Source organism: Entelurus aequoreus, linkage group LG23 (assembly GCF_033978785.1).
Source record: "Entelurus aequoreus isolate RoL-2023_Sb linkage group LG23, RoL_Eaeq_v1.1, whole genome shotgun sequence".
NCBI classification, from domain to species: Eukaryota; Metazoa; Chordata; class Actinopteri; order Syngnathiformes; family Syngnathidae; genus Entelurus; species Entelurus aequoreus.
In genome coordinates, this window is record NC_084753.1 from 7,368,372 (window position 1) to 7,395,053 (window position 26,682).

Here is a 26,682-nt window from a genome sequence, read left to right on the forward strand (position 1 = left end):
TGTCAACTGACCTGTGACCTCTGGTAGGCTGAGAACGTGTGCTGGAACTCCTCAAGGTCAAGAACTTGGAAGACTTGGAGGTCGTCAATGTCAGTCCAGATGGTGCCTTCAATCTTGCTCTGACAAAACAATCACAGACAACAATCACTTTTCATCATCAATAATCAGAAGTAAACTTTCATATGTAAAGATGGGACCAATACAAAAAAACAAACATTGTCACAGTCCTAAAATACTTTTGTATTTATATATATATATATATATATATATATATATATATATATATATATATATATATATACACATATGTGTATATATATATATATATATATATATATACACATACATATGTATATATATACACATATGTGTGTGTGTATATATATATACACATATACTGTATAATCATATATATATACATATATAAACATATATACATACATACATACATACATACATACATATATATATATATATATATATATATATATATATATATATATATATATATATACACATACATATCTTCCCTACAAGCCTGTTTCCCTGCTCGTTAGGATATTCTGCTCTACCCTGGTATTGAGCAATGTATAACGAATAAACCACATAAATATCTATATATATATATATATATATGGATGTATATATATACATATACACATATACATTATATATATATGTATATATATATATATGTACATATTTATAGTGTATATACAGTATGTGTATATATATATATATACATACATATATATACTGTATATATGCATAAATATATATGTACATAATTATAGTGTATATATGTATATGTATAGATATATATATACATATATGTATATATATATATATATACATGTAGTGTATACATGTGTATATATGTATGTATATATATATACATACATATACATATACTGTATACACATATACAGTATACACACATATATACATATATACACACACACATATATATACATATACTGTATACACATATATACAGTATACACACATATATACAGACATATATACACACACACACACACACATATACACACACACATATATATACATATAGATATACACACATACATACATATGTATATATATATACACATGTATATATATATATATATATATATATATATATATATATATATATATATATATATATATATATATACACATATGTGTACGTATATATATATATATACACATACATATGTATATATATACACATATGTGTGTGTGTGTATATATATATATATATATATACACACACATATGTGTGTATATATATATATATATATATATATATATATATATATATATATATATATATATATATATATATATATATATATACACACACATATATATATGTACAAACACATACAGTATATACATACACATTTATACATAAATAGATACACACACACACACACACACACACACACACACACACACACACACACACACACACACACACACACACACACACACACACAGGTATATACATTTATGTGTGTATATATGAAAGAATTAAGGTGCAAAAAACGATAAACGCCATTGACGCCGATTTGAACTGTGAGTACCCCAGAATATTTACACCATTCTCTACTAGGAGGTCAAATCACATTTAAAAACAACAACAAAAAAAACAACCTATCTTTGGCATTTTGCTGTTGAATATTGTGTCTTAGTTCAGAAAGCCACAAGTGCCATGCTCTCTTCCTGGCACACACATACCAACCCACCTGGACCAATCAGTGAATTGCAACCGGACGACATCATCCAACATCAGCTGTGATTGTAACCCAATGACATCATCAACACGGAGTCAAACTAGTTTTATTCTAGATTGGCGGGCAAGCCGGCCTATGGCTACTACAAAAGAAGTGGTAGAGTAAGCAGTCTTGCTCCTTCTCTACTCGGTTGGTAGAGTGGCCGTGCCAGCAACTTGAGGGTTGCAGGTTCGATCCCCGCTTCCGCCATCCTAGTCACTGCCATTGTGTCCTTGGGCAAGACACTTTACCCACCTGCTCCCAGTGCCACCCACACTGCTTTAAATGGAACTTAGATATTGGGGTTCACTATGTAAAGCGCTTTGAGTCACCAGAGAAAAGCGCTATATAAATATAATTCACTTCACTTCTTGACCTGACCTCCTCCAGGAACTGCAGTCCTGTATAATGACACTCGCTTGTAATAAAGCAACTTTTGGTTCAGTAAAGCGTCTCCGACGTCTCTTTTGATACGGCCGCACTTCCGCGTTGCCGTTCTGTCATCCTAGTCACTGCCGTTGTGTCCTTGGGCAAGACACTTTACCCACCTGCTCCCAGTGCCACCCACACTGGTTTAAATGGAACTTAGATATTGGGGTTCACTATGTAAAAGCGCTTTGAGTCACTAGAGACCAGCGTTACATAAATATAATTCACTTCACTTCTTAACCTGACCTCCTCCAGGAACTGCAGTCCTGTATAATGACACTCGCTTGTAATAAAGCAACGTTTGGTTCAATAAAGCGTCTTCTGTCCGGACGAGGATGACAAGACCAGAAATACACTTCAAAGGAAAACGGATTTGTCTGTTTTTTGCACCTGAACTCTTCCCATGAATGCATTCTATATTGTATCGGCATGCCACCCGAGTCTCCTCCGACAGTACCAGCGGGACCTGCAGGTGGTACCTCAGGTAGTTTGACCCAGTTGAACAACTTTAGGGGGTTTGACGGCTGGGGAATGTTCTTCTGCTTGGTACTTCCAGGAGGAGCTCCCGGTGGAGGAAGGGGTGGAGGAGGTGGAGGAGGAGGAGGAGGAGCAAATGGAAGAACTCCAAAGACCGGAGCAGCCCCTAAAGGGGGTGGAGGTGTTGGTAGAGCAGTCGATGCAATAGGAACAGATGGATCCACACTTCTCCGAGTCACACTGGATGTCTAAATAGTAAACAATTCAATAAGTCAGAAATTACATCATTTTGCATTTGAAGTTATCATGACATAGATGTATTGTTGCATTTCAAACAATAGAGGTCATTTTACCATAACAATCTACAAGGTTAACATAGTTGGCTTATCTTTCTTCCCCTCCATTTATCTGCTTTCTTTTGCATTTTAAGTTATCATTAAATATATGTTGTTGCATTTGAAACAATTGTATTGTTGATAATAGAGGTCATTTTATCATAACAATCTACAAGGTTAATATAGTTGGCTTATCTTTCTTCCCCTCCGTTTACCCGCTTTGTTTTGCATTTGAAGTTATCATTAAATATATGCGTTGTTGCATTTGAAACAATTGTATTCTTGATAATAATTATTGTTATTATTCATTATCAACAGTGATATTTCTATTGGTATTTGTATTGGTCCATTTGTAGTGTAATAATGTTCATTGTCATTTCTGTATTATTTATTTCACTAACTGCTTCTTTGCTATCACTTTTACTTTCATATTTGTACATATTCTACTTGATGATGCTGTTCTGTTGTTGTTGTTGTTGTTGTTATTGTTATTGTTATTGTTGTCTCTCTGTCTCATCCCCCTCTTATCCCCGCAATTCCCCCGTCAAGAGAAGTATCCCACACTTCTCATTTGCAAAGTAAATTCTGTACAGCCGATAATGGCACCTACCATCTACATCAAAAATATGATTTGCCTGAGTAGCTGGACAGGTCGAAAAAAATAAAAAACAAAAAAAATAATATATCTCTTATGTGTGACTGTCATCATATTGCAGTCTACACGTATCTCTTATGTGTGACTGCCATCATATTGCAGTCTACAAGTATCTCTTATGTGTGACTGCCATCATATTGCAGTCTACGCGTATCTCTTATGTGTGACTGCCATCATATTACAGTCTACACCTATCTCTTATGTGTGACTGCCATCATATTGCAGTCTACACATATCTCTTATGTGTGACTGCCATCATATTGCAGTCTACACCTATCTCTTATGTGTGACTGCCATCATATTGCAGTCTACACATATCTCTTATGTGTGACTGCCATCATATTGCAGTCTACACATATCTCTTATGTGTGACTGCCATCATATTGCAGTCTACACGTATCTCTTATGTGTGACTGCCATCATATTGCAGTCTACACGTATCTCTTATGTGTGACTGCCATCATATTGTGGTCTACAAGTATCTCTTATGTGTGACTGCCATCATATTGCAGTCTACACGTATCTCATGTGTGAGTGCCATCATATTGCAGTCTACATGTATCTCTTATGTGTGACTGCCATCATATTGCAGTCTACAAGTATCTCTTATGTGTGACTGCCATCATATTGCAGTCTACACCTATCTCTTATGTGTGACTGCCATCATATTGCAGTCTACACATATCTCTTATGTGTGACTGCCATCATATTGCAGTCTACACGTATCTCTTATGTGTGACTGCCATCATATTGCAGTCTACACGTATCTCTTATGTGTGACTGCCATCATATTGTAGTCTACAAGTATCTCTTATGTGTGACTGCCATCATATTGCAGTCTACACGTATCTCATGTGTGAGTGCCATCATATTGCAGTCTACATGTATCTCTTATGTGTGACTGCCATCATATTGCAGTCTACAAGTATCTCTTATGTGTGACTGCCATCATATTGCAGTCTACACCTATCTCTTATGTGTGACTGCCATCATATTGCAGTCTACACGTATCTCATGTCTGAGTGCCATCATATTGCAGTCTATATGTATCTCTTATGTGTGACTGCCATCATATTGCAGTCTACAAGTATCTCTTATGTGTGACTGCCATCATATTGCAGTCTACAAGTATCTCTTATGTGTGACTGCCATCATATTGCAGTCTACGCGTATCTCTTATGTGTGACTGCCATCATATTACAGTCTACACCTATCTCTTATGTGTGACTGCCATCATATTGCAGTCTACACCTATCTCTTATGTGTGACTGCCATCATATTGCAGTCTACACATATCTCTTATGTGTGACTGCCATCATATTGCGGTCTACACATATCTCTTATGTGTGACTGCCATCATATTGCAGTCTACACGTATCTCTTATGTGTGACTGCCATCATATTGCAGTCTACACGCATCTCTTATGTGTGACTGCCATCATATTGCAGTCTACACGCATCTCTTATGTGTGACTGCCATCATATTGCAGTCTACACGTATCTCTTATGTGTGACTGCCATCATATTGCAGTCTACACATATCTCTTATGTGTGACTGCCATCATATTGCAGTCTACACGTATCTGGTATGTGTGACTGCCATCATATTGCAGTCTACACGTATCTCTTATGTGTGACTGCCATCATATTGCAGTCTACACGTATCTCTTATGTGTGACTGCCATCATATTGCAGTCTACACCTATCTCTTATGTGTGACTGCCATCATATTACAGTCTACACCTATCTCTTATGTGTGACTGCCATCATATTGCAGTCTACACGTATCTCATGTGTGAGTGCCATCATATTGCAGTCTACACGTATCTCTTATGTGTGACTGCCATCATATTGCAGTCTACACGCATCTCTTATGTGCGACTGCCATCATATTGCAGTCTACACGTATCTCTTATGTGTGACTGCCATCATATTGCAGTCTACGCGTATCTCTTATGTGTGACTGCCATCATATTGCAGTCTACACGAATCTCATATGTGTGACTGCCATCATATTGCAGTCTACACGTATCTCTTGTGTGTGACTACCATCTACTGGTCACACTTATTACACCATGTACCAAATAAAATAGCTTTGAGGTCGGTAAGCACAACCAGAATTATTCCTTACATTAGGCACACCGAGTAATAAGGTGCACTGTCGAGTTTTGAGAGAAAAAAAAAGATTTTAAGTGTGCCTTATAGTCCGGAAAATACGGTAGTATAAAGAACATTTATATCATGTGCTGTCATCTGTGTCAGTAGAAATGTTCACATTTCAGCCTATAAGAATTCTACTTCTAACTAGAGAAAGCATGTTGCAACAAATTGTATATGACTTTTATGTTTTTTAGGTTAATCTTTACTTGAGTAGATTCATACTTACTTTTACTCAAGTAATCTTCTACTTCTACTTGAGTCATACTATTCTAAAGTATTCTTACTTGAGTACAATTTTTAGGTACCAGCAATTAGAACATTGACTTGATGTTTGAGGTGTCAGAATGTTGTGTTGGGAACATACGGAGCTGACTTCCTGCAGCCGAGCAGATATTTCCTGCAGTTGTTGTTTGGCGTGCTTATGATGACTGCATTCCAGCACCAGCTTGTCTTTCAAGGTGTTCAACATTGCCAATATGTCTTCTTTCTCCTTGTTCCTGGTCACACACTCCTTGTCTTTCTTCTCAAAACGTTGCTTTAGTTCCCGATGATCTAGAGAAAAGTGAATGTTTATGGTGTCAACGCTGCTGAAGGGAGAGTTGAATGAACATTTAGACTTTGACTTACAAAACCCCAAAAGCAGTGAAGTTGTCACGTTGTGTAAAAGGTAAATAAAAAGAGAATACAACAAATCCTTTTCAACTTATATTCAATTGAATAGACTGCAAAGACAAGACATTTAACGTTGGAACTGGAAAACGTTGTTATTTTTTGCAAATATTAGCTCATTTGGAATTTGATGCCTGCAACATGTTTAAAAAAAGCTGGCACAAGTGGCAAAAAAGACTGAGAAAGTTGAGGAATGCTCATCAAGGACTTATTTGAAACATCCCACAGGTGAACAGGCTAATTGGGAACAGGTGGGTGCCATGATTGGGTATAAAAGCCGCTTCCATGAAATGCTCAGTCGTTCACAAACAAGGACGGGGCGAGGGTCACCACTTTGTCAACAAATGCCTGAGCAAATTGTTGAAGAACAACATTTCTCAACCAGGAATTTAGGGATTTCACCATCTACGGTCCGTAATATCATCAAAAGGTTCAGAGAATCACTGCACGTAAGCAAGGATATTACGCACCTTGGACCCCTCAGGCGGTACTGCATCAAAAAGCGTCATCAGTGTGTAAAGGATATCACCACATGGGCTCAGGAACACTTCAGAAACCCACTGTCAGTAACTACAGTTGGTCGCTACATCTGTAAGTGCAAGTTAAAACTCTACTATGCAAAGCCAAAGCCATTTATCAACAACACCCAGAAACGCGTCGCTGGCCCTGAGCTCATCTAAGATGGACTGATGCAAAGTGGAAAAGTGTTCTGTGGTCTGACGAGTCCACATTTCAAATTGCATTTGGAAACTGTGGACGTGGTGTCCTCCGGACCAAAGAGTAAAGGAACCACCCGGACTGTTGTAGGGTGAAAGTGTAAAAGGCAGCATGTGTGATGGTATGGGGGTGTATTAGTGGCCAAGACATGGGTAACTTACACATCTGTGAAGGCACCATTAATGCTGAAAGGTACATACAGCTTTTGGAGCAACATATGTTGCCATCCAAGCAACGTTACCATGGACGCCCCTGCTTATTTCAGCAAGACAATGCCAAGCCACGTGTTACAACAGCGTGGCTTCATAGTAAAAGAGTGTGGGTACTAGACTGGCCTGCCTGTAGTCCAGACATTGAAAATGTGTGAAGGCTAAAATATGAGAAGGGAGACTGTTGAACAACTTAAGCTGTACATCAAGCAAGAATGGGAAATAATTCAACTTCAAAAATGTGTCTCCTCACTTCCCAAACCTTTACTGAGTGTTGTTAAAAGGAAAGGCCATGTAACACACTGGTAAAAATGCCTTTTTTGCAATGTGTTGCTGCCATTAAATTCTAAGTTCATGATTATTTGCACAAAATAACAAAGTTTCTCAGTGTGAACATGAAATATCTTGTCTTTGCAGTCTATTCAATTGAATATAAGTTGAAAAGGATTTGTTGTATTCTCTTTTTATTTACCTTTTACACAACCTGACAACTTCACTGCTTTTAGGTTTTGTACATTGTAGCTCAGTTCCCCATCTGTACTTAACAATGACGCCAGACTACTTTCATTTTATTCATTTGGATTTGTCTATGCACGGTAATGTGCTCACTGCACTGGATTGGAGCGCTGAAGAGAAAGCGGAGTCAAAAGCCAAAGTTCTCAATTGACATTGTAACTTTCCCACCAGTTTTGGGCGACCAATGGTAGTTTACGTCCCTGGGTAGCTGGGCTCACACTTCACAGTCCATCTCTTAGGGTGTGAAGATTGTGGCAAAGTGAGAGAAGCCATCTATTTCTGAGCTCTTCTCACTACCAGGACGTGGTTGGTTTCTTACCTTTTGCCATGGAATCTGCTTGGTCTTTCCATTGCTTGACTTCATTTTCCTTGACCAGCCTATGGATTCAAAGAAAAGGGTTGAAGAACCAGTGAATGCCCATATGTTTCATCTCAAAAAAGGAATACATAGTCTTCAAAGTGTCCTGGGTCTTCCTCGTGGCCTCCTACCGGTCGGACGTGCCCTAAACACCTCCCTAGGGAGGCGTTCGGGTGGCATCCTGACCAGATGCCTGAACCACCTCATCTGGCTCCTCTCCATGTGGAGGAGCAGCGGCTTTACTTTGAGCTCCTCCCGGATGACAGAGCTTCTCACCCTATCTCTAAGGGAGAGACCCGCCACCCGGCGGAGGAAACTCATTTGGGCCGCTTGTACCCGTGATCTTGTCCTTTCGGTCATAACCCAAAGCTCATGACCATAGGTGAGGTTGGGAACGTAGATCGACCGCTAAATTGAGAGCTTTGCCTTCCAGCTCAGCTCCTTCTTCACCACAACGGATCGATACAGCGTCCGCATTACTGAAGACGCCGCACCGATCCGCCTGTCCATCTCACCATCCACTCTTCCCTCACTCGTGAACAAGACTCCGAGGTACTTGAACTCCTCCACTTGGGGCAAGATCTCCTCCCCAACCCGGAGATGGCACTCCACCCTTTTCCGGGCGAGAACCATGGACTCGGACTTGCGTGTAGCGCTAGCTTAATGACCAGGTTAAAGGCTAGACCAGGCTTTGGCAATTATTTTGAGTCGCGGGGCCAAATTTAGAGAAAAAACAAGTTTCTGGGGCCCGATACATCTGATTTTTAGGAACACTAATACAAAACCTCACAATAATGCTAAAAACGTTATGACAGACCGCCTTAAAAAACAGAATGCGATTTGTTATTTTTCTATGAGCGATAAAACACTGAAAATTGACATTAAAAACATCAACATATTTTACATTTAAGCGAAACGCAACAAAAATACAACAAACATAACGAAAAATGAACGCGAAAAAACGAGAAAACCCCCCCCCCCACCTACAATCTGATGCATCTGATGTATCACTAAGATTTAGAACTTTGTTGGAAAAATCTCCTTCCACGTCTGTCACTGACACCCACATTTCACTGTGGAAACACTCTGTGGAAACACTCTGTGGAAACACTCTGTGGAAACACTCCCCACCCACACTGCTTGGTGCCTTGTCTGAGCTGCTGTGACTTACATTACCATAGTAACTAATTACATTACCATAGTAACTAATTACATTACCATAGTAACTAATTAGATGACCATAGTAACTAATTATATTACCATAGTAACTAATTACATTACCATAGTAACTAATTAGATGACCATAGTAACTAATTATATTACCATAGTAACTAATTACATTACCATAGTAACTAATTAGATGACCATAGTAACTAATTATATTACCATAGTAACTAATTAGATGATCATAGTAACTCATTAGATGACCATAGTAACTAATTAATGACCATAGTAACTAATTATATTACCATAGTAACTCATTAGATGACCATAGTAACTAATTATATTACCATAGTAACTAATTAGATGACCATAGTAACTAATTAGATGACCATAGTAACTAATTATATGACCATAGTAACTAATTAGATGACCATAGTAACTACCGGTAATTAGATGACCACAGTACCTAATTAGATGACCATAGTACCTAATTAGATGACCATAGTAACTAATTAAATGACCATAGTAACTACCGGTAATTAGATGACCATAGTACCTAATTAGATGACCATAGTACCTAATTAGATGACCATAGTAACTAATTAGATGACCATAGTAACTACCGGTAATTAGATAATAATAATAATACCTGAGATTTATATAGCGCTTTTCTAAGTACCCAAAGTCGCTTTTACATGTTAAAAACCCATCATTCATTCACACCTGGTGGTGGTAAGCTACTTTCATAGCCACAGCTGCCCTGGGGTAGACTGACGGAAGCGTGGCTGCCAATTTGCGCCTACGGCCCCTCCGACCACCACCTATCATTCATTCAACATTCATTCACCAGTGTGAGTGGCACCGGGGGAAAGGGTGAAGTGTCCTGCCCAAGGACACAACGGCATGGTAAGAGGCGGGGAGCGAACCTGCAACCCTCAGGTTTCTGACACGAGCGCTCTACCCACTACGCCATGCCGCCCCAAGATGACCATAGTACCTAATTAGATGACCATAGTACCTAATTAGATGACCATAGTACCTAATTAGATGACCATAGTAACTAATTAGATGACCATAGTAACTAATTAAATGACCATAGTAACTAATTAGATGACCATAGTAACTAATTAGATGACCATAGTAACTAATTAGATGACCATAGTAACTACCGGTAATTAGATGACCATAGTAACTAGTATATCATGCAAAAGCGCAGATTCCAGCCATTGAAGTAGTTAGTATAGTTGAAGACTTATGGTCATTAGAATTAGATGAGTGCCCATCATAATGGCAGCTACACTTTACATCTTAAACATCTAAACAAATTATTTGGGAATGTCTGGCGGGCCAGATTGAAAAACTTAACGGGCCTCGTGTGGCCCCCGGGCCTTCATTTGCCCAGGTCTGGGCTAGACCGTGTCTACTGTACGCTTCCAACTTACTGTATATATTTTAAAGTGTTGTCTAAGTGTGTTGGGTAGACTTAGGGCTTCAACCTGGATTGATGTGGTTTGGCAGGAGGTGCGGGGAGAAGTGAGTTCTTGATGCAGCTTCAGAGTTTATTTGGGTGTCAGAATTAGACGTTTGAACGGGTGTTTCAATCCCTTGTGTCACTCGGACAATATGGAGTCACACGCTGGTGGATGCCAGTGCCAATGAAGCAGCTTTGAGCGGTCCACCGGTGTTTCATCAGGAGAGCTGTGGTTTCACAAATTAAATAGCGTAGTCCGAATAGCATACTTTGCAAAGGTTCTTGTAGTCACACAATATTTTCGGTATATTCGATGGATTGTTTTCGACGGTCATCTGCACTCTTCTTAAGAAGGGTCACCTGACCACAGTGACGTGTTGCCCATCAGCTGTTCTTACAGGCGTGGCCAACCAGACCAAGTCAGTGGTCAGGTGAGTCTTTTGAAGAAGACTGCAGTATCGGCAACCTCAGTCATGGAGAAGGGGGAGGGGACTACACAAACATTCTGATGCTTACTTACATGCGAACAATGTTTTTGACATTAAAGTCCACCAGGGGAGCGACATCTGGGTTTCCGCCTTTGTCTGTCTGCAGAACCAGCTGCTGAACTATCTGATCCAACAACACCCAGTATTGATTCATGGCAGTGGTTTGTTTAACTGTGAAGAGAAGGCAGCAGCTACAACAACCGTACAATCAAAGTTACAGTCACCATCAAAAGTGTACGTACACTTGTAAAGAACATCATGTCATGGCTGTCTGGAGTTTACAATACTTTCTACAACTCTTATTTTTTGTGATGTAGTGATTGGAGCACATACTTGTTGGTCACAAAAAACATTCATGAAGTTTGCTTCTTTTATGAATTTATTATGAGTCTACTGAAAATGTGAGGGTCAAAAGTATACATACAGCAATGTTAATATTTGCTTACATGTCCCTTGGCAAGTTTCCCTGCAATAAGGCGCTTTTGGTAGCCATCCACAAGGTTCTGCTTGACCACTTGACCACTCCTCTTGACAAAATTGGTGCAGTTCAGCTAAATGTGTTGGTTTTCTGACATGAACTTTTTTCTTCAGCATTGTCCACACGTCAGGACTTTGGGAAGGCCATTCTAAAACCTTCATTCTAGCCCAGGGGTCGGCAACCCGCGGCTCCGGAGCCGCATGCGGCTCCTTGACCACTCTGATGCGGCTCAGCTACATACATGCCGACCCCCCCGATTAGCAATGTATAGAGTGTATTTCTTTCAAGTTAAGACTAGTTTAAAGTTATCTTCATTGAAAAGTACAGTGCTTTTCCTTCAAAAATAAGGACATTTCCATGTGACCCCAAACTTTTGAACGGTAGTGTATGAGATATCACTAAGCTTTAAAACTTTGTTGTGAAAATCTCCACACTGCTTGGTGCCTCGTCTGAGCTGCTGTGATTTAGATCACCATAGTAACTAATTAGATGACCATAGTAACTAATTAGATTACCGTAGTAACTCATTAGATGACCATAGTAACTCATCAGATGACCATAGTAACTAATTAGATGACCATAGTAACTAATTAGATGACCATAGTAACTAATTAGATGACCATAGTAACTAGTATATCATGCAAAAGTGCAGATTCCAAGCATGGAAAGACTTAGTATAGTTGAAGACTTCCGGTCATTAGAAAACATGAGTGCACATCATAATGGCAGCTACACTTTAAATCCATCCATCCATCCATTTTCTACCGCTTATTCCCTTTGGGGTCGCGGGGGCGCTGGAGCCTATCTCAGCTACAATCGGGTGGAAGGCGGGGTACACCCTGGACAAGTCACCACCTCATCGCAGGGCCAACACAGATCTTAAACAGCTAAAAAATAATTATTTGGGAATGTCCGGCGGGCCAGATAGGAAAGCTTAACGGGCCGCATGTGGCCCCCGGGCCTTAATTTGCCCAGGTCTGTTCTGGAGGAAAGTTCTGTGGTCAGATGAAACAAAAATGGAGCTGCATGACATTATGTTCTTTACAAGTGTATGTAAACTTTTGATCGCAACTGATTCTCTATGATGTGTTTAAGGTCTTCGACCTCCCGTGAGATAAATCCTGTTGCCAACTGGCATAGCAAGTACAATTGTTCTGGCGTCAGTCTGCGTCTGTGTATGAGGAAGTCCAGACGACCTTACCTGGCATCATGAGACAGTTCTGCAGTGCAGAGACCAGGTGCGGGTAAGCTTCAGTGTGGTTCAGCTTCTTCCGGATCAGCTCAAACATCTGGCTTGCACTTCTGGTGTCAATATGAACCTGGGATCAAGTGAAGAAACCAGTGTCATTGTCAAGGATCTCATTCACACTACATGTCTAACATTTCAGACAGCTTTAAAGATCTTTTGAATTGGAAAAAAAATCATTAAAAGTTGCTTTTCTGTACTCCACCCATCCATCTTCAACCGCTTATCCGGAATGGGGTCGCGGGGACAACAGCTCCAGCAGAGACCCCCAGACTTCCCTCTCCAGAGCAACATTAGCAACTTCCTCCTGGGGGATCCCGAAGCGTTCCCAGGCCAGAGAGGAGATGTAATCCCCCTCCATCTGGTCCTTGGCCTGCCACGGGATCTCCTCCCAGTGGGGCGTGCAACTGGTGAGGCAGCCGCACGAGATGCCTCAACCACCTAAGCTGGCTCCTTTCCAAGCGAAGGAGCAGCGGCTCTACTCCGAGTCTCTCTCGGGTGACCGAACTTCTCACCCTATCTCTAAGGGAGATGCCAGCCACCCTTCTGAGGAAACTCATTTCGGCCGTGATCTTATTCTTTGGGTCATGACCCACACTTCATGACCATAGGTGAGAGTAGGAATGTAGATAGCTCGGTAGACCGAGAGCTTTGCCTTCTGGCTCAGCTCTCGTTTGGTCACAACAGTGCGGCAGAGAGACTGCAATACTGCCCCAGCTGCTCCCATTCTCCGGCTGATTTCCTTCTCCGTCTTTCCCTCACCCGTGAACAAGACCCCGAGATACTTAAACTCCTACACCCATCTTAAATGAATCTAAGACAAGGGTCTTCAAACCTCCATACTTGACTTCATAGTTCAGTGTATATAGTAATAGTTCAATATCTCCATTCCAACTAGTGGTGCAAACAGATTAAAAACAGAAAAAGGGTAAATCAACCACTCTGACTTACTAAAAGTGACTTTAAAATCGGGTCTTGCCAACAATTTACTGCCGTGAGAAATGCAAAAACTTGTCTTGCATTAAGCCGAGGCCATTTTTTTCTTGAGCGTCATTACAGATGCAAATTGCAAAATCATTTGAGTTAACTATGAACAAAATGCGATAGTTTGGACGCACCTTCTCATTCAATACATTTTTATTTTCATGACTATTTACATTGTAGATTGTCACATCAAAACTATGAATGAACACAAATATTAAAAATAATATTGTACTTGGTAATTGGGATTTGTTATATATTGTATATATTATATACAAATATAACATTTTAATATAAATTATCCGTGTATATTATATACTGTATATACAATATGTAAATATTACATATATGTAATATTTTACATTGCTACTATGGTACATTTTTAGTTTACTTTATACCTGCATTATCCTTTCCGTCCTTACCCCTTACATCCTGTGTTGAACAATGTCCCTTGTGGATCAATAAAGTTGATCTAAGTCTAAATAACTGAAAACACGTTTTATATTCTACAAAACCCCAAAAGCAGTGAAGTTGTCAGGTTGTGTAAATGGTAAATAAAAAGAGAATACAACAAATCATTTTCAACTTATATTCAATTGAATAGACTGCAAAGACAAGATATTTCATGTTCACACTGACAAACTTTGGTATTTTTTGCAGATAAACATGAACTTGGAATTTAATGGCAGCAACACATTGCAAAAAAGGCATTTTTACCACTGTGTTACATGGCCTTTCCTTTTAACAACACTCAGTCAAGGTTTGGGAAGTGAGGAGACACATTTTTGAAGTGGAATTCTTTCCCATTCTTGCTTGATGTACAGCTTAAGTTGTTCAACAGTCTCCCTTCTCATATTTTAGGCTGGTCGTATGATATTAAAGTAGAGTTTACGCTGTTGTAACACGTGGCTTGGCATTGTCTTGCTGAAATAAGCAGGGGCGTCCATGATAACGTTGCTTGGCTGGCAACATATGTTGCTCCAAAAGCTGTATGTACCTTTCAGCATTAATGGTGCTTTCACAGATATGTAAGTTACCCATGTCTTGGCCACTAATACACCCCCATACCATCACACATGCTGCCTTTCACACTTTGCGCCTAGAACAGTCCGGATGGTTCTATTCCTCTTTGGTCCGGAGGACACCACGTCCACAGTTTCCAAAAAACAATTTGAAATGTGGACTCGTCAGACCACAGAACACTTTTCCACTTTGCATCAGTCCATCTTAGATGAGCTCGGGCCCAGCGAAGCGTTTCTGGGTGTTGTTGATAAATGCATAGTAGAGTTTTAACTTGCACTTACAGATGTAGCGACCAACTGTAGTTACTGACACTGGTTTTCTGAAGTGTTCCTGAGCCCATGTGGTGATATCCTTTACGCACTGATGTCGCTTTTTGATGCAGTACCACCTGAGGGATCCAAGGTGTGTAATATCATGGCTTACGTGCAGTGATTTTCTCCAGATTCTCGGAACCTTTTGATGATATTACGGAGCGTAGATGGTGAAATCCCTAAATTCCTTGTTGAGAAATGTTGTTGTTCAACAATTTGCTCAGGCATTTGTTGACAAAGTGGTGACCCTCGCCCCGTCCTTGTTTGTGAATGACTGAGCATTTCATGGAAGCTGCTTTTATACCCAATCATGGCACCCACCTGTTCCCAATTAGCCTGTTCACCTGTGGGATGTTCCCAATAAGTCTTTGATGAGCATTCCTCAACTTTCTCAGTCTGTGCCAGCTTTTTTGAAGGCATCAAATTCCAAATGAGCTAATATTTGCAAAAAATAACAAAGTGTGAACATGAAATATCTTGTCTTTGCAGTCTTTTCAATTGAATATAAGTTGAAAAGGATTTGTTGTATTCTCTTTTTATTTACCATTTACACAACCTGACAACTTCACTGCTTTTGGGGTTTTGTAGTTTCTTCAAAATAGCCACCCTCTGCTCTGTATACTGCTTTGCACACTCTTGGCATTCTCTGGATGAGCTTCAAGAGGTAGTCGCCACAGGTGTCATAGTTTTTATGCCTTCAGTGACAATCTACAATGTAAATAGTCATGAAAACAAAGACAACGCATTGAGTGATGAGGTGTGTCCAAGGTCACTTTGTAATACAAAACTTCATAGAAATTCAAAAATATTTGTCTCCATGACTTACAAGATCGAAGCGTTTGGACAGCAGAAGCTCATCCTCATTCCTCAACATTTCAAAGAAGTCCAGATGTCTGAGCAACAACAACAACAACAACATGTGATAGAGTATGTGAGAAAGTAGATACCTACACCATTTTAACGTTGAAAAGATCTTTAAGCGGTTATGTACCTGTCGAGTGTAGCGTTGTCATGGGAGCGAAGTTTATCAATGACCGGCTGAATGCCCAACATCAGGAACTCATAGCGCAAGTGGACACGGAACTCCATACTGGTCTGAACGCACACAAACACATGCATGTGCACACAACGTACAAAACATACAAAGGTAGAAAAATACCACAGTTTATATTCTGTGTAAGATGAAATCAAAGAGCAATTAAAGGCCTACTGAAATGATTGTTTTTTTATTTACACGGGAATAGCAGATCCATTCTATGTGTCATACTTGACCATTTCGCGATATTGCCATATTTTTGCTGAAAGAATTTAGTAGAGAACAATGACGATAAAGTTCGCAACTTTTGGTGTCTGATAAAAAAAAAGCCTTGCCTGTACCGGAAGTAGCGTGACGACACCGGAGGAAAGACTTCTCATATTTTCCTATTGTTTACACCAGCAGCGAGAGAGATTCGGACCGAGGAAGCGACGATTACCCCATTAATTTGAGCGAGTATGAAAGATTCGTGGATGAGGAACGTGAAAGTGAAGGACTAGAGTGCAGTGCAGAACGTATCTTTTTTTCGCTCTGACCGTAACTTAGGTACAAGCTGGCTCATTGGATTCCACACACTCTCCTTTTTCTATTGTGGATCACGGATTTGTGTTTTAAACCACCTGGGATACTATATCCTCTTGAAAATGAGAGTCGAGAACGCGAAATGGACATTCACAGTGACTTTTATCTCCACGACAATACATCAGTGACGCACTTTAGCTACTGAGCTAACGTGATAGCATCGGGCTTTACTGCATATAGAAACAAAAAAAATAAATCCCTGACTGGAAGGATGGATAGAAAATTAACAATACTATTAAACCATGGACATGTAAATACACGGTTAATGCTTTCCAGCTTGGCAAGCTTAACAATGCTGTTGCTAACGACGCCATTGAAGCTAACTTAGCTACGGAACCTCGACAGAGCTATGCTAAAAACATTAGCTCTGCACCTACGCCAGCTCTCATCTGCTCATCACGACCCGTGCTCACCTGCGTTCCAGCGATCGACGGTACGACGAAGGACTTCAACCGATCACCGATGCGGTCGGCGGCCCGGAGACGGAGGAAGTCAAGGTGAGGTCGTTCGGCTAGCGCGTCTGCTATCCAAGTAAGTCCTCCTGGTTGTGTTGCTGTAGTCCGCCGCTAAAACACCGATCCCACCTACAACTTTCTTCTTTGCAGTCTTCATTGTTCATTAAACAAATTGCAAAAGATTCACCAACACAGATGTCCAGAATACTGTGGAATTTTGGGATGAAAACAGATGACTTTAGCTGGCGACGGACCTATTCCAAGATGTCTGATTCAACTGTTGACGTCACGCGCATACGTCATCATATCTACACGTTTTCAAGCGGAAGTTTAGCGGGAAATTTAAAATGTCACTTTATAAGTTAACCCGGCCGTATTGGCATGTGTTGCAATGTTAAGATTTCATCATTGATATATAAACTATCAGACTGCGTGGTCGCTAGTAGTGGCTTTCAGTAGGCCTTTAAGAAGGCGGACAAGTTAGAAGGTAAACAGAGAACTGCGTGCATGCAGAACAAAACTCCATTGTCGTTTTAGAGAAGCCAAGAGAAGATGTTGGGAGTTGCAAAGAGAATGTATTTTCTTTCAAAACAACCGATAGACGTCTCTTTACCTCGCCCGGTCCTTGGCTCAGCACGGCATTGATTAATGACATGATGGCGGTCTTCAGGCTGACTTCATCCCTGTAGCGGCCCGTGGATCGGTCCAAGTCCGTCACCAGAGTCTGTGAGCCAAACAGAAAATGCTTCAAACAAGAGTGAACCTTCGACTGGAACCATACTTGCCAACCTTAAACCTTCGATTTCGGGAGATTGGGGGAGTTGGGGGATTTGAGGTGTGGGGGGGGGGGGGGTTTGGGGGTAGCGGGGGTGTATATTGTAGCCCGGAAGAGTTAGGGATGCAAGGGATTCTGGGTATTTGTTCTGTTGTGTTTATGTTGTGTTACGGTGCGGATGTTCTCCCGAAATGTGTTTGTCATTCTTGTTTGGTGTGGGTTCACAGTGTGGCGCACATTTGTAACAGTGTTAAACTTGTTCATATGGCCACCCTCAGTGTGACCTGTATGGCTGTTGACCAAGTATGTCTTGCAGTCACTTTCGTGTGTCTGTAGAAGCCGCATACAACATGTGACTGGGCCGGCACACTGTTTGTATGGTGAAAAAGCGGACATGTCGACAGGTTGTAGAGGACGCTAAAGGCAGTGCCATCACGGCACGCCCTTAATATTGTTGTCCGGGTGAAAATCGGGAGAAATTCGGGAGAATGGTTGCCCCGGGAGATTTTCGGGAGGGGCACTGAAATTCGGGAGTCTCCCGGAAAAATCGAGAGGGTTGGCAAGTATGACTGGAAACGGCACTGAAATGTGACCTGGAACAAGAACGAAATGTTAGGTCTATTCAAGTGAAGACCAAGACCTCAGTACGGAAAAAAAACCTACAAATCCTTGTTTGTGAATGAATGGAAGCTGCTTTTATAGTCAATCATGGCACCCACCTGTTCCCAATTAGCCTGTCACCTGTGGGATGTTCCAAATAAGTCTTTGATGAGCATTCCTCAACTTTCTCACTCTTTTTTGCCACTTGTGCCAGCTTTTTTTGAAACATGTTGCAGGCATCAAATTCCAAATGAGCTAATATTTGCAAAAAACAACAACGTTTCTCAGTGTGAACGTTAAATATCTTGTCTTTGCAGTCTATTCAATTGAATATAAAATGAAAAGGATTAGCAATTTGAGAATTTGAATTTGAGAGCACCCAGCATGGACGAATAGAACAGACAAGTCATTGTTTTGTCTGCTCGCGGAAAACAAACATCCTAATCAACGATTTGACTCCCTCGAATGGCCTTGACGCTGTGAAAACAGGACCAGGCTGTTCTGAAAAACACCCCCAAGGACACCTCAATGATGGACGCTTTTGACCTCCCTCCCTGCTCAACGACACCTGGAGTCGAACTTTTGCAGATCGGCCTCAGTTTATAAAAAACATTACATCATCACACCCAAGACAATTGGGCACCCACCCTCCCCCACCCCACACCTTCACCACCGCTTGTTTGTCTAATCTTGAACGGGTTTGTGCTGAAAACAAAGTTTTGTTGTACTTGTGCAATGACAATAAAGACCTATCTGATCTGATCTGATCCATCAAATCATTGTATTCTCTTTTTATTTACCATTTACACAATGTGACAACTTCACTGCTTTTGGGTTTTGTAGTACCCACACCGGCGGGACGGCGTGGCGCCGTTGGGAGAGTGGCCGTGCCAGCAACCTGAGGGTTCCTGGTCCGATCCCCACCTTCTACCAACCTCGTCACGTCCGTTGTGTCCTTGAGCAAGACCCTTCACCCTTGCTCCTGATGGGTGGTGGTTAGGGCCTTGCAAGGCCATCAGTGTGTGAATGTGTGTGTGAATGGGTGAATGTGGAAATAGCGTCAAAGCGCTTTGAGTACCTTGAAGGTAGAAAAGCGCTATACAAGTATTTACCATTTACCCACGTAGAACTACTACATATAGCGCTTGTTATTTGGGATCAGGCCCTTTGTGAAATAAACACGCTAAAACCAGTCCAATGTAGGCACAACTAACTTTGTGTTTTTGTGCTCTGGGATGACAACGACAGCAGTATCAAGCTTGGAATATTCAAATTCAGTAACAGGATTTCTCATAAAAGGTTCAAATTAAGTTATACAAAAGTTCATTTGAGCACAGGTGTGTTAGGGAACAGATTGTAGACCTCATAAACCTCAGATGATGTACAGTATATATACAGTATGTAAAGAAAGAAAGTGAAACCTGAAAGCGTGTCCTTTCTGAGGCAAATGTCTGGTAGTGTAACGAGGCTTCCAGCACTTTCTTATGGCCCCCAGGGACCAGGCACACTGCACCCAGAATCTCCGAGACAGCAACCTGTAGTCACAAAAAGGAGCTCACGTTAATTTCAAGAGTACAACAAAGATGTTTCCACTTCATTGATATTTCATGATAGTGATGTTGTATTTCTGGTCTTGTCACCCCCTCACGGGCAGAAGGGCGACAGGGCAGTGCGGCTGGATGAAAAGAGACAAAAAGTTGCTTTATTACAAGCTAGCGTTGTTATACAGGACTGCAGTACCTGGAGGAGGCCAAGTCAAAAAATGAGGCACTCCTAACTTGGAGTTGCCGAACCACAGTCTTCTTATTTCTTTCTCTGTCTGGGTGTGTGTTAATTCAGGAGAGTACAACCTGACCATGTAAGGAGATGTTCGTGTGTACGCGACCGGAAAACCACCTATATATGTTGGGACTTAAAAGTTGACGTGAAGATAGACTAGGAGTCTCTCCTCCAGGATAGAGCTATCACTCTTGCATTTCGAAGTCTGAATGTATTGCCTCTTCTCGTGAGAGAGCTAACCTAGTCCATATGCGAATGTCCAACGACGGCTCCTTAAATTATTATGGACCATTATTTACTTAAACCTGGTGGTTGGCTTTCTCCAAGTTGAATATAAACATTCACCATATGGTGAACATAATATGAGTCAATTAATTCACTTCAATAGTTTATTTATATACCTTATAACAAGCACGCTTGAAAAAATACATTCTGGAAAAAAGGTACCCCGCCTGTGTGCAGCTGGGATAGGCTCCAGTACCTCGCGATTCTCGAGAGGGACACACGATAGAAAATGGATGGATGGAAATGTCATACCATTTTCAAAAACAACCATGGATTCGATTCCAGTGGTAATGACTAAGTCATGAGCGGTACGTATTTGTTGTCATATGAATAGTGTAAACTGTTGTGTTTTGGAAATTATGTTTGTTGGTTATTTTGTTTCTTTTTTATGTATTGTCAGTTTAATTCCTCCCATTGTTCTGTCAAACTCTGTCCTGCTTTTCAGATTGCTCTGAAGTACACAGAGGGTTATTAATATCACTACTACAGATAACATTAACAAAAATTCCTCACACCAGCCCACTACCTATAATATGGGCTCTTTAAACATCAGATCATTGTCTCCCAAAACGTTATTAGTTAATGAGGTCATTGGAGACAACAATCCTAATGTCATTGGTCTCAGTGAAACCTGGCTCAAACCAGATGAATGTTTCCTGCTTAACGAGGCATCTCCTCCTAACTATATGAATGCACATATTGCCTGTCCCCTTAAAAGGGGTGTAGGGGTCGCACCAATACACAATGAAAACCTTAACCTAACCTTACGCACCGGTCGCTCAGGTAGGTGGGTGGGAGGTGGAGGAGGGGGGGGGGGATTTCCTCATTGTAACCCATTGGGTTGAGTTTTTTTCTTGCCCTGATGTGGGATCTGAGCCGAGGATGTCGTTGTGGCTTGTGCAGCCCTTTGAGACACTAAATACACTTTGACTGACTTTGATTGAGACAGACCTGTGGAGAATTTGGCAATTGTTTCCATTTCTTCTGGCTGTGTAAGTTTCTTTTTTATGTTCTCTATTCAGACCATTTTTAGTTGGACTTTGTTTTATGTCGGTACTTTGTCCTGGCCATTTTCCACGCTTTTTGTTGTTACTTTTTGTTCTAGCGTGACATTTTTTGACTGGACCAGCCTGGTGGCCAGTTTTTGTTTTGTAGTTCCTTTGCCATTTCTTCTCTGATAGACTTGTAGATAAAACTGTTTTTGAAGCAGTCATTACTGTATCTGCCTCGCATCTTAGGCCTAACAAACATAGTGTTTACAGTAAGCTATTCAATTGTTTGTGAGTTTCCTTCACAAAGCTAAAAGTAGCATTTTCTTTAGAAAAGACGTGGAAAAAAATGAAATATCGTTACCCTATGTGAGTGGTCGACAACCAGTGGCTCCAGAGCAGCATCCAAGTTATAACTCAAAGTTTATCAATCAATGTTGACTTATATAGTGACTTAATCACAAATGTCTCCAAGTTTTGCACAAGCCACAACGACATTTTTAGATCCCTCATCAGGGCAGTACTCATTCTGCAGAGCTCGGAGATTGTCATATTCCTTTAGGGACTTTATTTGAACCATTTGTGGCAGGATGAGGTTGCTCTCCAAAATCTAAACCATGGAATTGATCAACTGGCCTCTCAACAAAATTGACAAGATCTCGGGTTCAGGAGAACTTGTCTGTCCTGTTGGAACAGTTGTTGCTGGACACACGACAGACTCTTGGGAGAAGAGGACGTCATGGCCTGGGTACCCTTTCAGTCGAGGACGTAGACGATATCTACCTTTGGAATCATGATAACAGGACATCTGCTGATTAGAGTAAGCGTTGTCCTGATGTATCGACAAATTGGAAGTTGCTGGCAGTCTTCAAAGTACCCTAAAGCTGCCACTAATGATTGGAGGATGCCGGCAGAACTGTGGGCACTCAGACTTTTGTGATTTTGGATATCATCGGACCGTCTGCCCTGCAGGATGAAATTGAGGACCAGACATAGACGCAGTAAAACGTTTGAATTTGTTTTCATTCGCTTAAACATAACAATTCTAATCTTAATTGTTTTCCCTGGCTGAGACATGGCAAAGTTGTTGCTTCAAGATTCTTCTCGAGGACAGTGCAGCAAAGACGAAACAAATTAGAATAGTTTTTATTGCCATTGTTTGAGAACGGGTTCTCAGTCTGAGATGCGTCTACCTTTTTCCCATGGGGCGCCGTAAGTGGCAACCAATCACTGTTCCTCTTCTGTTCCTGTACAATGTTTGTTTTATCTTGGAAATGATTTGGAAATGTAATGCTCTTGCCCCCATGTACTGTACCTTGGTTTTAATGTTTTCAGTGCCAAGACTTTGGGCAATTGTATTGATGCTCTCGCTGTGTTCCAGGACATGAGCTCTACCCTGGGTGTTGTTCATCAGAGCCTTGATGCATCCAATCAGTGACGTGTGGATCTGTGACTCAGCCGTCCTATAGTCCATTGCCTTGAGGTAGTTCAAGATACTGGACAGGCCATCTAAATCAATAAATGTTGTCACAAATCTGGCAGAGAGCAAGCACAAGTGAATTCAAACTTACCTACTGCAAATCAGACACAACAATTCATCCTCAGAAAATACATTCAAAACAATATTTGAACGTGTCACAAATGAAGTTGACGTACCTCATAGGTTGTGTCCTCAGAGCTGTCTTAAGACCTTCTACAACCTTTTGCCGTCCTTGATCTTCCTTATCCTCCAAATCCAACACGGTCTTTCTCTGACAAGAAATAATAAATTAACTAAAGTATAAAGTATGTATGTATGCTCACCCCTATAAGCCACTCTGTTAGCATATTGGCTGCACAGGGTTGAAGGTTTGAATCTTTGTTTCAGCGTGTCTATGTGAAGTTTGCTTCTTTTTCCCCGTGCGTGGGAGGGTTTTCTCCGGATACTTTGGCCTTCGACCACATTCCAAAAAAAAGCATTTTCGATTTTTGGAAACTGTAGATTATCAAAGTAGTTTGGGCTCTGCCAGTGCATGGTGTACCCTGCCTCTCGCCCAAAGTCAGCGGTCATAGGCTCCAATTTACAGTAAGTGGTCACCCTCAAGAGGCCACGCCATACAGAACATGAATTGTTGGTTTTAAACATATGATTTAAAATTGTATGTTATTAGGACGCGGAGAACAAGATAAAATAGTACATACCCTTTTAACATAATGTAATGCCCTATGAAGAGGTTAAAATGACACAGCTTCATTGTACTCACAGCAGCCATGATATGGAGCATGTCAATATAATATTCTGGCCAGCTGGTTGATGTTTTATTTTCTTCTGTTTCCTGAAATGCAAACACACATTTTAGGCAGTTTAAGTAGAGTCATGCAATATTGTATACCCAACAGGATTTTGTGTCAACTACAATGAGGTAGAGTCAGTGGAACATAAAATCATTCAATGTGGGAAATACAGTAGAGGAAGGGGAAAAAAAAGAGAAGTTAGAAGACATGAACAGGAGGAGGTTGTAAGGAGGTAAGTAAGTAAGTCAATTTTATTTATAAAGCACTTTTTACAGATAAAATAACAAAGTGCTGTACAAAACATAGGTGAAGTAAAACAACAATTCAATGAAAACAACAGGGGCAACGTCATTAAAAATGTATTAAAAATGATAGTTAAAAGGTGCATTAACTAAAATCTTTACTAAAAAGAGAAGATTTCAAATGTTTCTTGAAAGTGTCAACACACTCAAGATCACGGAGGGACTGGTGAAAGTTGTTCCAGAGTCTGGGAGCTATAGCCTGGAATGCCAGGTCTCCACAGGTTTTAAAATGCGTTTTTGGGATCTTTAGAAGACCTTGGCCCGAAGACCGGAGGCTGCACCCTGAAGAGTAGGGGCATAACAAGTTAGTCATTTACTGAGGGGCCCCACCATGCAACACACGCAAAGTCAGGACTAAAATCTTCAACTGAATTTGACTGGATCAAACGGGGGTGATATGGACCGTTCTGGGTGCACCGGTCCAAAGTCTGGCAACTGCATTTTGTACCGTCTGAAGACTCTTTAGAGTTCACTTGTTGAGAAGAGTGAAACGAGAATTGCAATAGTCAATACCAGATGAAACGAACGTGTGAATGATCATTTCCAGATCCAATTTTGACAGCAAATTTCTCACTTTAGAAATATTTTTGAGGTGATAAAAATAGCTTTTGGTCAGTTGATGACAGAGACCCTCCAAAGACTTGGACTGATCCAACACAAGCCCAAGGTTTCTGAGGCTGCTTTTAACAGATGCACCCAGAGCACCAAGGGAGTTCTTTTTTTATCGGGAGCAATTATCAGAGTTTCCTTTTTGTTAGAATTTATCTGGAGGAAATTTGAGGACAACCGTTTTTTGATACAGGATCTGCATTCCAAGAACTCAGATAAAAAGTGAAACTCTGAATCATTGAAGGAGCACAACAGTTGAATATCATCTACATAGAAATGATAAGAAACATTTTTGACACGACTGATCAACCTCCCAAGCGGCATCATCCATCCATCCTATTTCTACCACTTGTCACTTATGGGGTTGCGGGGGTGCTGGAGCCTATCTCAGCTGCACACGGGCGGAAGGCGGCGTACACCCTGGACAAGTCGCCACCGCAGATAGACTGATACAACAAAAATAAAACAGGCCCCAGAACACTCTCAAAGGGGTACTAAGCAGAAACCACAACATTTTTGCAAAGTTTCTCGAAGAGACGGGTTTATGGAATAGACTTTAGTATTGGAAAGGAATATATGCATGTATGTGAGGGAAGGACAACGGAGGGAACTCTGGTTCACACTCCAAGTCAGCAGGGATGCAACTTTAACGTAGAGTGCCCCAGTGCTCTTGTGTCCACATGATGGTGACGTGTGTATTCAATTGTCTGTGTTGTATATTTGATGGTCGTGTGATGAGTGATGAGCCAAGAAGACGCCAACGAGGAATCGTCGAACAAAAAACTTTATTTGTTTCAGCGAGCCTCAGACTGGAACTGCAGCTCCAGGAGAAAGAGTGGGCCTGATTACTCCTCCGCTGTCTTCTTGGATAACTGTCAACAATACCTTTTACACGAAGACCCTTACTCTTTGTAGTTCTAGCCTTGGGGCCGGTCAATCTTTCCCTGACATTATTCCTCTGATCAGTTGGAGTCGGGTGACCTCCAACCCCTATCCTCTTCTACTACCCGTGAAGGCTTCCTACCAGATGTTGCTAATTGTTGCTTTACTATCACTCCTAAAATCCAAACCTGGATTCCGGATGTCATGGGGGCAAGAGCCAAAACTCTCTAGAGAGCTTTTGATGGACATGTGAACCTTTGAAGTTATCTAAGGGCATATTTCCTTCGTAGAATATTCATCTGAAGGATTCTGTGACCAAATACAATGCTCACAATCATATAAGTAAATGGTACACGGTATAATTCACCTCATCGTCTTTTTGTTGATGCAATTCCATTTAACTGATTGAATATGCAAAAAGTGTGGGACAAGTGTCATTCTCCCTCTGATCGACACAAACACGTGTCCACAAATAATTTGGTAACCCCCGACGTTTGTGAAAATTGCAACGTTGATACTGTACATGTGTAGCTTCTTACCATCTTCGTACTCCAGTAAAGCTTCCATTTTTTCTCTGCTGGTAGAGCAAACATGCGAGCCCTGTGCTCCTCTGTGAGGTCCAATTCATCCTTGGAGGCGGAAGAAAGAA

General features: G+C 40.9%; 1 protein-coding gene across 3 annotated transcripts in view; it reads right to left on the bottom strand.

Annotated features, from left to right (window-relative positions):
• Positions 1-26,682, bottom strand: part of LOC133640422 (disheveled-associated activator of morphogenesis 1-like) — a 61,840-nt gene that overhangs the window by 24,948 nt on the left and 10,210 nt on the right. For all 3 annotated transcript variants that reach the window (XM_062033825.1, XM_062033824.1, XM_062033826.1), the window contains 14 exons: positions 26,573-26,662; positions 24,210-24,281; positions 23,623-23,717; positions 23,282-23,501; positions 20,335-20,448; positions 18,152-18,262; positions 16,457-16,560; positions 16,292-16,358; positions 13,106-13,223; positions 11,459-11,597; positions 8,265-8,323; positions 6,199-6,386; positions 2,687-2,932; positions 12-119 (listed from right to left, as the gene is read on the bottom strand). In XM_062033825.1, coding sequence (XP_061889809.1) covers positions 12-119; positions 2,687-2,932; positions 6,199-6,386; positions 8,265-8,323; positions 11,459-11,597; positions 13,106-13,223; positions 16,292-16,358; positions 16,457-16,560; positions 18,152-18,262; positions 20,335-20,448; positions 23,282-23,501; positions 23,623-23,717; positions 24,210-24,281; positions 26,573-26,662 — 1,731 coding nt within the window. The remainder of the gene's footprint in view (positions 1-11; positions 120-2,686; positions 2,933-6,198; positions 6,387-8,264; positions 8,324-11,458; positions 11,598-13,105; positions 13,224-16,291; positions 16,359-16,456; positions 16,561-18,151; positions 18,263-20,334; positions 20,449-23,281; positions 23,502-23,622; positions 23,718-24,209; positions 24,282-26,572; positions 26,663-26,682) is intronic.